The sequence below is a fragment of the Poecilia formosa genome, unplaced genomic scaffold (genome assembly GCF_000485575.1).
Source record: "Poecilia formosa unplaced genomic scaffold, Poecilia_formosa-5.1.2 Scaffold432, whole genome shotgun sequence".
Taxonomy (NCBI): Eukaryota; Metazoa; Chordata; class Actinopteri; order Cyprinodontiformes; family Poeciliidae; genus Poecilia; species Poecilia formosa.
The window spans coordinates 283,646-295,767 of record NW_006800371.1 but is presented as its reverse complement, the minus strand read 5'-3'; the positions used below and the strand labels follow the sequence as shown (position 1 = coordinate 295,767).

Below are 12,122 nucleotides of genomic sequence, written 5' to 3'. Positions count from 1 at the left end.
TTAACAGTGCTATGTGCTATGTATCACATAAACAGCTGAGATCATGCAAACTTCAAGATATCAGCCTACAGAGACGAGATTTACGTGAAAAATCCAGTTTAAAGAGGAGTGGATTATTTAACCTGATTTTTTTTGTTTCATTTATAAATATAATATTTAAGATATTTAAACTCAGAGAGACTGTACATCTGTTGAGTCAAAGTCTAAGACCAATAACATCATCAGAGCACTTTAGAAAGGCTGGGGTAAACCGTGGTAAAAATGGCGTCATGAGGGGCATCCACGGTTCTGCATGACCCTCATCTGTTTTTGTAAACCTCCTTAAGACACTTTTATGAAGGGTTAGATCAGGACAACATGCAAGATGGTCCAAAGGAAGGAGATTTTTTCTTCTCAGAGAAGAAAAATGTCTCCTTTTTCTGACAGATGTAAGTCGCAGCATTTTCCTGTTGGACGTCAAGCTGGACGCCTGCAGTCAGATCTCCTGGTAGCCAGCTAGCCTCATGCGTCTGGTAACCCACCGGCACCAAACGCAAACACTTGTGTATTCTTTTATTGCAATCGTGTTAACTATCATACTTATTTCATTGTTGAATTGAAAATAAAGACTAATAATAAACACATTCATTTAAAAAAAATCTTTATAGCATTAATTATGTTCTTTTCAGTGTAATTAGAGCTATAAAGGGAGCCATCTTTGCAGCGGGATTATTGAAATCTACTAAACGGTAATAATGGGTGTGTAAGCCTCATGCTTTCTGTGAATATTCAAGATTTAAGATATTATGCCCCATGGGTGGTGAAAGGATATTGAAATAAATTTAGCTTTTTCCTGTTTAAATGTTCATGTCCATTACTTTTTTTTTATATTAACATATTTTCTAATATTAAAGGGGGAAATTTAACTCAGATATGTCTGTATATGATGCAGTAGGAAGAGCAGTCATCCAGGTCATGTCAGATCTCTGCAGTCTGTGAGGAACTGTAGTTTTGGTAACGGTATTAATAAGCACATGTGCCTCTATGAAGTCACTGCTTTTTCTTCTCCTGTGGGTGTCTCCTGCTGTCAGGGTACTGGCAGCGGAACCACTGCTGGCTCTATAGTCAAAGTTAACCAATTTGGCTTTTGTTTGTCTTATAGGTGGAGCTTGATGTTGAACTCTCCTGGTTCCTCTGTGTGTTGGAGAATACTTACCTCCTCAAGGTGGCTGTGGGATGGATGTTGGATATATAAGGATATGCTGGTTAAAAGGATATGCTCTCTGTGCGGAGTAAATATGACCTGAATCAGGACTGTCATGTTCAGGTCTGCTTTATGAAACCACTTTAAATTAACTCGTTAAATACAGAGCAACGTTAAGTTATTTCACATTTTATTACATTTCCTGCAGTCGACCTTATGTCCAGTTGAATGAAAGCGGCAGCTACCACATGTTTATCTGCACAAAGGTATCTGGCAGTAAACATCCCATATCTCATCACTTATTGAAAGTCAAACCTAAGATCAATAAATGAAAGTAGTTATGCTTGATTTTATGTATGTAAATACCAGTGGTAGCGCTATGGCAGCATGAAAACGTGTTGCAGTAACTGTGGTATTTACATTTAAGCACTTTTTTATACTAATGTAAATTTTTAAGCATTTTTCTGAAGGCGGATTTTCACAAGCTTGTATGTTTAAGTCATTATATTCACCCGTTTATGTGCAAAATGTGTCCTACACAGCTTTCGCACTCTCATCCAATGAGACGTTGTGCCCCTCATTCCTCCTCTGGCTGGGAAAACTTGGGATTTAACATTAAATTCTCCGTTGTTTCCCCACAAATAACCTTAGAGACCTGATGTAGAATTTGTTGGAGAATTTTCTCGCTTGTCATCTTTGCCTCAGTGTTTGCTTAAAAGGCAAAAATGACCAAAAAAAGAAAAATGTCTTAATGCATTATTTTCCACTACCTCTGCCATCGTAACACTGTTTCTTTATTAGAGGTTTGCTCAAATTCCACATGGGGGCGGAGCCAGAGTCATGTCAATTGTGAAAGTAGAACTAAAATAATGCATGTTTTTAAAATTCGTTTACAAATAAAATTTTAACAGTTTGACATGTAGCCTATGTTTATTGCTTGTTGCGATACGTTGTATTTTGGCTGCAGGGTTGAAAACTTAAGGCGGCTCTCCTTATTTTCTCACCTTACTCTGCTTTAAATTTATTCAACACTGTATCATTTACCTGTCTAAGTATGTTCTTTGGTCTTTATTAGTTTGTTCATTAATGTTTACAAGACCTCTGAGAAATTCACTGAACAACTCTACTTACACAGAGATTAATATCATCGATTGGTTTCTTATGTTATATGAAAGGATATCATGAATTCTATCATTTTCCTTATTGCCAAATTACTAGACACATATCAAAATGTCAGACCCGTCTTTCTATCAGCTGTGCACCAATACACAGCCATGCAATGTTGCTATGACAATTTGCATATTCAACAGTGTTTGAAGACAGATAAAGTCAAGAGCCGGTTTTTGGAATAGCTTGAATGAATGTAAATAATGATGCTGAAGATAAGCACAGATCACCTTGTAAAGCTTCTGTTTCGAGTCTTGACTTCACAACCTGGAGACACTTTATCCAGCGAGGAACAGAGCTGTGCTGCAAATGATTTCAGTGTGACAACAATCAGCAGCTTCAACTCACTTACTGGTTTTGCATGTAACACTTGATGGATTAGTTCTTTGACGCATGAGTGCTTAATCTGATCACCTGTTAATTATGGCTTTGGTAGTGCTTCTCTTACCACAGGTACATCTGATATCTGATATATCAAGTGACAATATAAATAAGTAGGCTGAATAAATAAAAAAATATTGTTTAAGAAGCAAAACCAAACTATTTATGCAAAAATGACAGAAGCCAGAAACCAAAACGATAAGAGAAACATTTCAGATTTTTAGCTTATGCATCTAAAAGCTACATTCATTCCTTTTGTATGATCTTGAATGCATGTTATCACTGTAGTCATGTAGAAAAAAAAAAGATGAAGTATTAAGTGAAGACATATTTTTACTGTCTTAATTGAAACAACATATTTTCTGACATGTCACAGAATGATTGAATATGTGAAAAATGAATTTGTACTTAGACAAAAAAAAATTCAACAGTTCAGCCTGATTCATAATTTCCACTAAGGAAATGTATTCTTGGAACTGATCATTTCTATTGTACATTATTTTTTATACACTTGCTACCATAATAATGCATATGTTTTATGCATCATTGTTGTGTGGGGGGAAATAAATTCAGTCAAAATTTGAATTAACAGACCTGATCTCCAAGAAAAAAAAAAAAAATATATATATATATATATATATAATTGAATTTCTCAGTCAGTGCATCTGTAAAACAGTTTCACGCCTGTGTTTGATACAATAGCTCTTTCATTTAGTATTGATCCTATAATGAAATGCATAAACATTGCTGTCTTTCCCTGAAAAACCATTTTTGTGGAGTACCTCAAGAGATATTACTTGGTGACTTTCCTTTTCCACACTCTTACTTCCTCTTCCAGTGGTTACTGTCAAGAAAATAAACAACAAAAACTAACAATCAGACAAACCCAGAATCAGCAGGCCAGAACATCCAAAAGAAATAAATGGCAAGTTGTAGTCTGACCATGTAAATGCCACTAGACTTCAGTATCACTTCTAGTCTCTCACTACATACAGAACTCATTCAACACAAAGGCAAGAGTCTGCAAGAAAACTACATTAGATAATGTTTCCATCCGTGTGAATGAATCAAGGCCTGTCAAAGTCTTGGTATGTTTTTAAAAGACAAAAGAGGGAGGATAAACCAGCTACCCTGTCCCAAACAGAGGAGTAAAAGAACCCGGCAAACCTTTCCCCATCCTCCCCCTTTTTCTCCTCATGTTGATGAAACTCCACAAACAAAAAAAAAAGTGTGCGTTTCCCTTTAAGAAGCCCCCACCGTTTGCAGAACGGAGGGAGGATGAGCAGGTCAGTGGAACAGCGACTGAGAAGGAGAAAAAAAAAAAATCCAACTGCGGACGGTTTCAAGTCCCCCCAGTAGAAACTGTGCCTGATTTGTGGCCAATGTTGGAGATGTAAAAAAAAAAAAAAAAGAAAGAGAGGAAGGGAGGGAGGGAGAGGGAGAGAGAAGGAGGAGGGAAGAGGATGGGGAGAAGGGAGGAGGAGGGGGAGGAGGAGAAGAGGAGGAAGGGGGGGGAGGAAAAACACTAAAGGGGTAGCTATGGAGATGGAGCGTTTTCCTGGCTGCTTTCTTTGACAGGTGTTGAGTGGGGCAAAAGTCTTAAAACAGAATTCAGCATGTACGCCAAAGGTAAAGGAGCTGTCGTCCCTTCCGATAGCCAAGCGAGAGAAAAGTAAGTGGATTGTGTTGCTTTAATTGTCAGAGTTTTTACCTGCTTAAACGTGAGGGGGGCAGCGGAGGGGCTCACAACTTTCTAAACTAGGTAGTGTAATTTAAAGGAGTGCGCCGGAGTAAAGTGCGCTCCTCCTCAACTCATCCGACCACCTTGGAGGTGCGTCTCTTAAACTTTTACCTTTTAAAAAAATTAAATAAATAAACACTTCTCGTGTGTAATTATCCGCCTGTTGTTTCCCAACAATGTGAGCGAACAGCTCTGTAAGTTGGTGCGGGATGTTGGACAAGATCACGGATTGTGTTTTTTTTTGTTTGTTTTTTTATCTACCCGGTTATTTATAACGCGCACTTGTGCGGCGGTAAAAGTTGAGGAGGCATTGTCGTCGGGGTGCAAGCATGCGTCCGCGGTTGCGTGGACTGCTCGCATGTGTCTCCGTGAAACTTTCGGGGATGAAGCCGCTGGATGCTTCGGGTGGATTTGGTTCTTTTTATCGGCTCGAAGCGCTCAGGCTGCGCGTTTTTGGTGCGTAAAACACGGGGCGCAGGCACTTCAGGCGGCAAGAGGAGGGAAGCTCTGTCCCGTTCAGCAGCCACAATAGTGCTCAACTTTTAAAGTGAAAATCCGCAGCTTTTATTTCAGAGACAAGCTTTATTTCAAGCAGATATCGTCAAAAAATAAAAATAAAAATAAAAAATCAATTTGCCATTTTAGATTTGATCTAATAAACTCGTTTTTTGGTTTATTATGAGCAACTTTTAAATGTCATAGTCCCGACAGAGTGATGACTGTCCTTTTTCCTGCTTAGCTTCATTGGGGGTAAAATAATAATAATAATAATAAGTTATTTCTTTACGTGAGCCTTCGGGGAGTTCTTTTTATCGTCGTGGTGCTGTTTTGTCACCATTACGCACCAAACAGTACGAGTTTGTGGAACAGCGAGCCGGGCTCCCCGTGGAGATGCAGTTGTAATCCCTAAAACAATGTCAAGTCCTGGGAGGCTGTGCGGCTACACGACTCCCGTCATACATCTGCAATGGAAACATAATTTCTTTAGAGACTCTCTTATATGTTTTGATGCACTGCCGTGTCATATTCAATTGATTAGGCTTTCTAGTGATGTGAGTCACTTATGCGCTTAGTGGAGGCTTCCTCGAGTACGACTTTGTGCACATCTGCTGGCACGGAGCGTCTGATTTCACCCTGAACTCCCATTATTCCGTGTGAAAATTGAGAGTTCGTGTATTTGTGTGTGCTGATATGGAGGAGTGGCTCCTAAATGAAAACAGTCCCATGTGAGTTTATGAGCAGCAGCAGCAGCAGCAGCAGGCGGGCTGACCTTTGAACCAGCATATGATGCTTTAATATTGCATATGAAGCGCCAGCATCTCAGTTTACACCGGTTTGTGGAGCCTGGGTTATTTACAGTATGGTGAAAAGCCATTTATAATTTAAATAATGTGTCTTTAGTCAGTTCTTAGTTGTGCTCGCTTGTTCAGGGGACTGTGGATTATGTTGCATGTGTCACTAGGAGTGAAATCAGCGCAGAGGCAGCATGTATTTCAAATGATAGTGTAGGTGGGGGATTAATAATTTAACTCATAAGAGGTGCAAGTCTTTTGAGAAAAGCTGCAGATGGTGAATGCATCTAACTCGGGGTTGCTTAAATTACAAAAGAAAAACTCCTGTTTGTTTTTACATCCTGCTGTTTCCTTGCGTTTAAATACCTGTCACTTATTTGCAGCAACTTGCTTCTTCTATTAGACATCACATTTTTAAACATGTTCGGCGATATACAAAAACTTCACAACACTTGAACTTTTTTCCCATTTTGTCACATTAATTACAAATGCTCCATATATTTATGAGAAAATGCATAACTGTGAAATGGAAAGAACATGATACAGAGTTTGTAGCATTTTTTTATGTTTTTTTTTTTAATAAATCAAAGTCCAAAAGACATTTAATACATGTTCAGACCTGGCTGTAATTAGTCTCAAGTCTGGACTTTGACTGGGCCATTCTAAGAAATGAACACAATTCAATCTCAACCATTAAAAATGGAGCTCTATCTGTCATTTCTGTTGTCTTCCTGGAAGGTGAATGAACTTCCTGTCCATCACAGCATGATGCGGCCACCACCACTTTCCCTTGTGGTCATAAGTTTTTCTGGGTATTTTGTGGTATCAAAGTTTTTCTGCCAACTTTACAAGAAAGTTTCATTTTGCTGTGGTCTTATCTTGTCAGAGCACCTCCCACATCCACGCCATACCCTTCTATGGCTGGTGGCAAACTTCAAACAGAACCTCCTCTCTCTTTCTCTTAGCAATAGCTTCCTTCTAGCAACTTTCTGAGAAATGCCAGATTTGTAGCATGCATGACTAAAAGCTGTCAATAGTTTCTCCTACCTGAGCTGTGGATTTCTGCAGCTCCTCCAGAGTTACCATGGGTTAGCAGTTCGATCACACTCTTCACATTTTTAGTTGATTAGCTGAAGAATGCTTAGTGAATTTTAGAGCTTGGAATATTGTTTTACATCTGAACTCAGCTTTAAACTTTTTATCCACCTGATAAGTGACATATTACTGGTCATGAAACCTTCGCAGAACAGTCACACATGCAGGTGTTTAAATACACAAAAGTCACATTTTTTAACTAGTCGATGGCAGTTGATTGCGTTGGATATTATTCACAAGCGGCAGAGTAAAGGGGTTTAAACGCGCCGGCACATTTTAAATATTTTACCTCATGCAGGAGCTTCAGAACCCTTGTTCATTATCCCAGCAAAATACAACGAAGTTTGTGGTTTTAAAAGGGACGTAATGTGAGAAAGTGAATATTTTTTGCAAAGCAGCGTATGTGGTGTGTATATCCGTCACAGGCCAGCAGGTAACGTCCACACATCACAGAAAAGGCTCGCCCTCTCCCCTCACCTGTCTTGTCCCCCTAACTCCCCCCGCAGGGCTAACACATGTTCCCTTGTAATCGTGGAGCGGCTTCAGTGAATTATCATATTCATATTTACATATTCATTCAACTCTTTACATATTGGCCTAATGAAAAAGAAGGCTCTCCAGATGGATGCATATGGCATTAAGGAAAGAGTTTGGCGTCGGAGCTGCAGCTCCTGTCAGGAGAATTCGTCATCGGGTCGTTCTGATTTAATCAAATGTACGAAAGATTTCATGACGTTAAGTGAAATCAGAATGCAAAAGTGAGCAGGAAGTACAGTGCAGGTGCTGCACTTGCATGTTTGTCTTGGTGTTGTTTTAATGAAGAACCAGGTGATGCAATGTTTCAGCTAGGAGCGCAAAACTTGTTGACACCAACATTTAGGAAATATTAGTGCAGAGAAATGTTTTTGCTTGCGCAGCTGGAGGAAGTCTGACCGCATGGGTGTGGACAGAACACGCGAGTTACACTAGAGCATTAATGTTTCATAGAAAAACTTGTAGAATGAAATATTAATGGTTATGTCTAAAAACATTTTGATAAACTGCCTCCTTGCTTTGCTCTTGCAGTGCAAAATTTGAACGTTTTTTTCATGCTTGTGTTAAAAACAACCAGAAGGCCTCTTGACTTCTTTTTTTCTGATTTTTGTTTCTGCAAATGCGCAGCTGCTTTTCAGGAATTTAACTTTCCTCCTGAAATATTCCAACAGCTAGTTTCTTCAGTGTTTTGTCAGTGTTTTCTCAAGGTTTTGCCCTATTTACCAGACAAAGACAGTGACTAACAGACAGTATGTTGTCACTGTCAGAGCTTTTTTTTTAGTATCCATGGCTCCCCAGGCAATAAAGTTTTATTTCAGGTGTCCCCTGTGAGGGCCGTTCAGTTGTTGGTGTTTTGCAGGTAGTCTGGTGTGCACATCCGCAAAGTGGTGAAATCTGAAATTGAAACACAAGGAAAAAAAGGGTTTACACTGAACTTCTCAGTTACATGCTGTGGATCTCTGACGTAGTGTACAAAATGTTCCTAGATACAAGCTCAACAGTGTGTTTGAGTGTGTTTAGGATGCTGTGTTGCACAGTGATGGATAAAAAAAAAATAAAAATAAAAAAAACCCTGTAAAGCCTTAAAACTGAGTCTTGATTTTGTTCAGCAACATAACACAGATCGGCATGCAGAAAACTAGGTGGATTCCTCAACACGACCAAGGAACCGTCATATAGATGGGGTTCAGCCGGCTGGCCTCGCTTTCTTCGGGTCAAATGTAGCGGGAGTGCAGGGGTGTGTTTACACCAGATCACTGTGTAAGGTTATTTTCATAAGAGCTTTCATGGGAACAGATTTATTGTGATAATAAAAGCAGAGGAAGAGCCGATGCATGTTGTCAAATGAAACCATTCAGATCAGAATTGGAAAGATATTCTCTTTGTTTGATTCTGTTTGAGTCAATTACTGAAAAAAATCAACTTTTCTCTTCTTTATTAAACACATGAAAACTAAGAATTACAGTCATTTTCAGTCTATAACTGTGTCAACCATCAGCGTTCACGTCGATGCACTTGTTTTTGATTTTGTAAAAATCTAATCAAAGTTAGTTGCGTTGGTGTTGATGCATAAATGAGCATAACCTTGTGATTCCTTAATTTTCTGTTGGATGCAATGCTATCTCTAAAAAAAAAAAAAAAAACCTGCACAACATTCCTGTCTTTTTTGTGTTTTCTAAACATAAGAAAGAGAAATCTGAATCAACAAGTCAGAACTCAATAGAAAATCAATCATTTCTATTTGGCAGGAAAAGCCTCGTCGGTAGACTTTTACTTTAAAATTAATTTTGAAAGGAGTTAAAAACTGGTGTCAAGCCAGAGGGACAGATGTTCAGGCAGCATGAAGGTGTTGGGGTTGATTCCCAGCTGGGACCTTTCTGCTTTGAGCTCGAATGTTTTGTCCCAGGATATGTTGGCGTTGGCATGTCGGGTCGAATGGCCCGCTGTAAGTTTCCCTGTGGTGTGTGTGGATGGGTGTCAGTACTCTGTGTCTCTTTGAAGAACTGATAACTCCCCTATAAACTGCTGGGGAAAGACCTCAGAACCCCCCACTTCCCCACAGAGGAGGAACTGGGTATAGAAATATATATAAAAAGTCACTGATGAATGGAAGAACTTAACACAGCAGCTTTAAAATTAGTGGGGTTTTTTCTCATAGGGCAAATGGAAATCTCTTTCAGTTTGTTCTAGTAAATCCGGTGACCTAAATAAATAAATTAAAGGTTCCATTCACAGAAAAAAAAAGTTAAAGTTCAATCAATCATCTTCTCTTAAGAAGGGCCACAGATAGCAGTCAGTGAGCAAAATAATTTTTTAATACTCTGTTTACAGTATTTTTATTTTTTTTTTGTTTTTTTGTTTTTTGTTTTGGTGTGATTTCAAGTGATTCTAGATTTGTTTGGGTGAAGAACTTCAAGTGCAAAGTTAATCAGTTTGTTTTGAAAGCAAGTTTCTTTACATCCTCCGCTCCTCCTCTGGCTCCTCCCACCTATTTACGTGCCATTTAGTGGGGGATCTTCAGCTCTGAATGCATGGTTTTGATTCTACACAGATGGCACAGCCATCTGCATTTTAGTCTTTTGAAGGAAGCATAAAGAGCTGCACAGGAACACAAGCAGAAACAGTATTCAGAAAAAAGTAAAGAAACCCCTGATTTACCCCCAGCGCCCTTCGGGGTGACGGCGCTCCCATTCAGATGTGTCAACAGTCAATTAATGCCGCCTGTCGTCAGCCGCTTTTGGTGCATCCGCACAAATTTGTTGCCCTTCGCACTCAAAATAAAGCAGGCAGTATAAATATTGAAGCTCTGCGCCTGAAGTTGTTAATCAGTTTGGCAACACTGCACACCGAGCAGAACAGTTTGTCTCTTATTAACATACAGAGGAAAGCATCTGTGCGAACAGCAATGAGGGTGAGTGTCAGGTGATAATAGGAAACAGATGAGTGTTTTGAATATTTGGACTAATTGCTTCATGGTAGGTTATGTCATTGTTGCCCTCATTAACTACTCGCCGATGATGAAACTCACTAATGGCGAAACCTGTACCGGTGACATCCAAAATGCTCCTTATCCCAAATCTTCAGAAATGCCTGAGATGCTTCTTTGTGGCAAGAGGAGATCACCAGAGCTAAACCGGGTACCAGCGAGATGATCACCGTTGCCTTGATGTGTTCACATGAATGTGGACGCGTTTATGTGCATGTGTGAGAAATGTCTGGATTAACCCGTGGCTAAAGCCGTTTGTGTTTACATGCTCATTGACACTGATTTGTTTTGACAAAGGAACCGCCAGAACAAAGACGGGCAAACAGAAACGGCATGCGCGCTGGGAATACGCGTCAGTGAAGCGTCTTTACAGCATCGCAGAGGTCTGAAGCAGGCACCGAGCCTCTCACTCACCTCCGTATGACTTCATTTAACTCTTTATTTCTGTTGCCCGGCCGAATATTTCTCTGTGTGCACAGAGAAATCTTGTTTACCTCTTAAACTATCCCGCGTTTTATTAAATTACACACAAAGTGTTTTATTGAGATTCTGTGTGACAGACCAAAACACAGGAGTTCATAATAATTGATAGGAAAATGACACCAAGGTTTCAAAATAATTTACAAATTACTAATAAAAATCTGGAAAGTGCAGCATGGTCTTGTATTGAGCTCCCTTCACTCTGACACCAATGTCAGTTTCTCCTTCTGTGTAGATTATCGTCAGTATAAATTCAGCTGTCGGTATAGTTTGTCGGAGAACATTAGTGAACAAACGTCAACATGAAGGAACGCAGCAGACACAGGTCACAGAAAACACCGTGGAGGATTTTAGAGCAAGGTTGGCTTATAAAACAATATTCTGAGATTTGAACAGTTCACAAAGTTCTGTTCAAACCAATCAAGGCTTAATCATTCATCTGCACAGACAGACAGATCATTAAAGCGGACAGCTACTCACTGTCCAGTGGTAACTCTAGAGCTCAGGTGTAGCAATCATGTCACTTTACAAATCTGGCTGTTGTCATAGAATATAAGAAGAAAATCATTGCTGAAAATAATTTGAGGGAGATTCGTAGTTTACCACAAACGTGTGGAAGAAGGTGCTGTGGTTGACTGCGACTAAAACCGAACTTTCTGCCAAACGTTCCTGAAAACTTGCACCGCATGTCAGCCCCATGCTGTCCCTACAAGGAGCCACGTTGTCATCATGCTGTGGGGTTGTTTTTCTTCTACATGGATACCACTGCAAAAACACAAAATCTCACAAAGTATTTGTAGGTTTCCACAGCAAATGTCTTAGCAAGCTTAAAGTAAGACAAAACTAACTTACAAGTAGCACTTTATCAAGATATATTAGCTTTTTAAAGTAAATAATTCCTTAATATTGATGAAAAAGTACTTAGCAGATTATTTAACTTATAACAAGGCGTTTTTCCCACACTATAAGTTCATTTGTCTGCTAATAGAGCAAGTACTTTTTCGTCAATATTAAGGAATTTTTTTACTTAAAACAAGCTTCTATAACTTGCTGAAAAGTTACTTTTGAATTAATTTGTCTTATTTTAAGTGTAATAAGATATTTACACTAGAAACTAATCCAAAAATACTTGGTGAGATTTTGTGTTTTTGCAGTGAAGGAAGATGCTGAGAGTTAAAAACGGGGCAAGGAAACGTGTTGGGAGGCTAATTTGGCAGAAATGGGGCTTAGGGTCAACAGATTAAAGGGGGTTGAATACATTTA

At 39.2% G+C, this 12,122-nt stretch overlaps 1 protein-coding gene across 2 annotated transcripts in view; it reads left to right on the top strand.

The window, feature by feature from the left end:
• The first annotated feature begins 4,347 nt into the window (after positions 1 to 4,347).
• The window catches only part of ssbp4 (single stranded DNA binding protein 4), a 108,175-nt gene continuing 100,400 nt past the window's right edge, over positions 4,348 to 12,122 (top strand). For both annotated transcript variants that reach the window (XM_007577220.2, XM_007577221.2), the window contains exon 1: positions 4,348 to 4,403. In XM_007577220.2, the coding sequence (XP_007577282.1) occupies positions 4,348 to 4,403 (56 nt within the window). The remainder of the gene's footprint in view (positions 4,404 to 12,122) is intronic.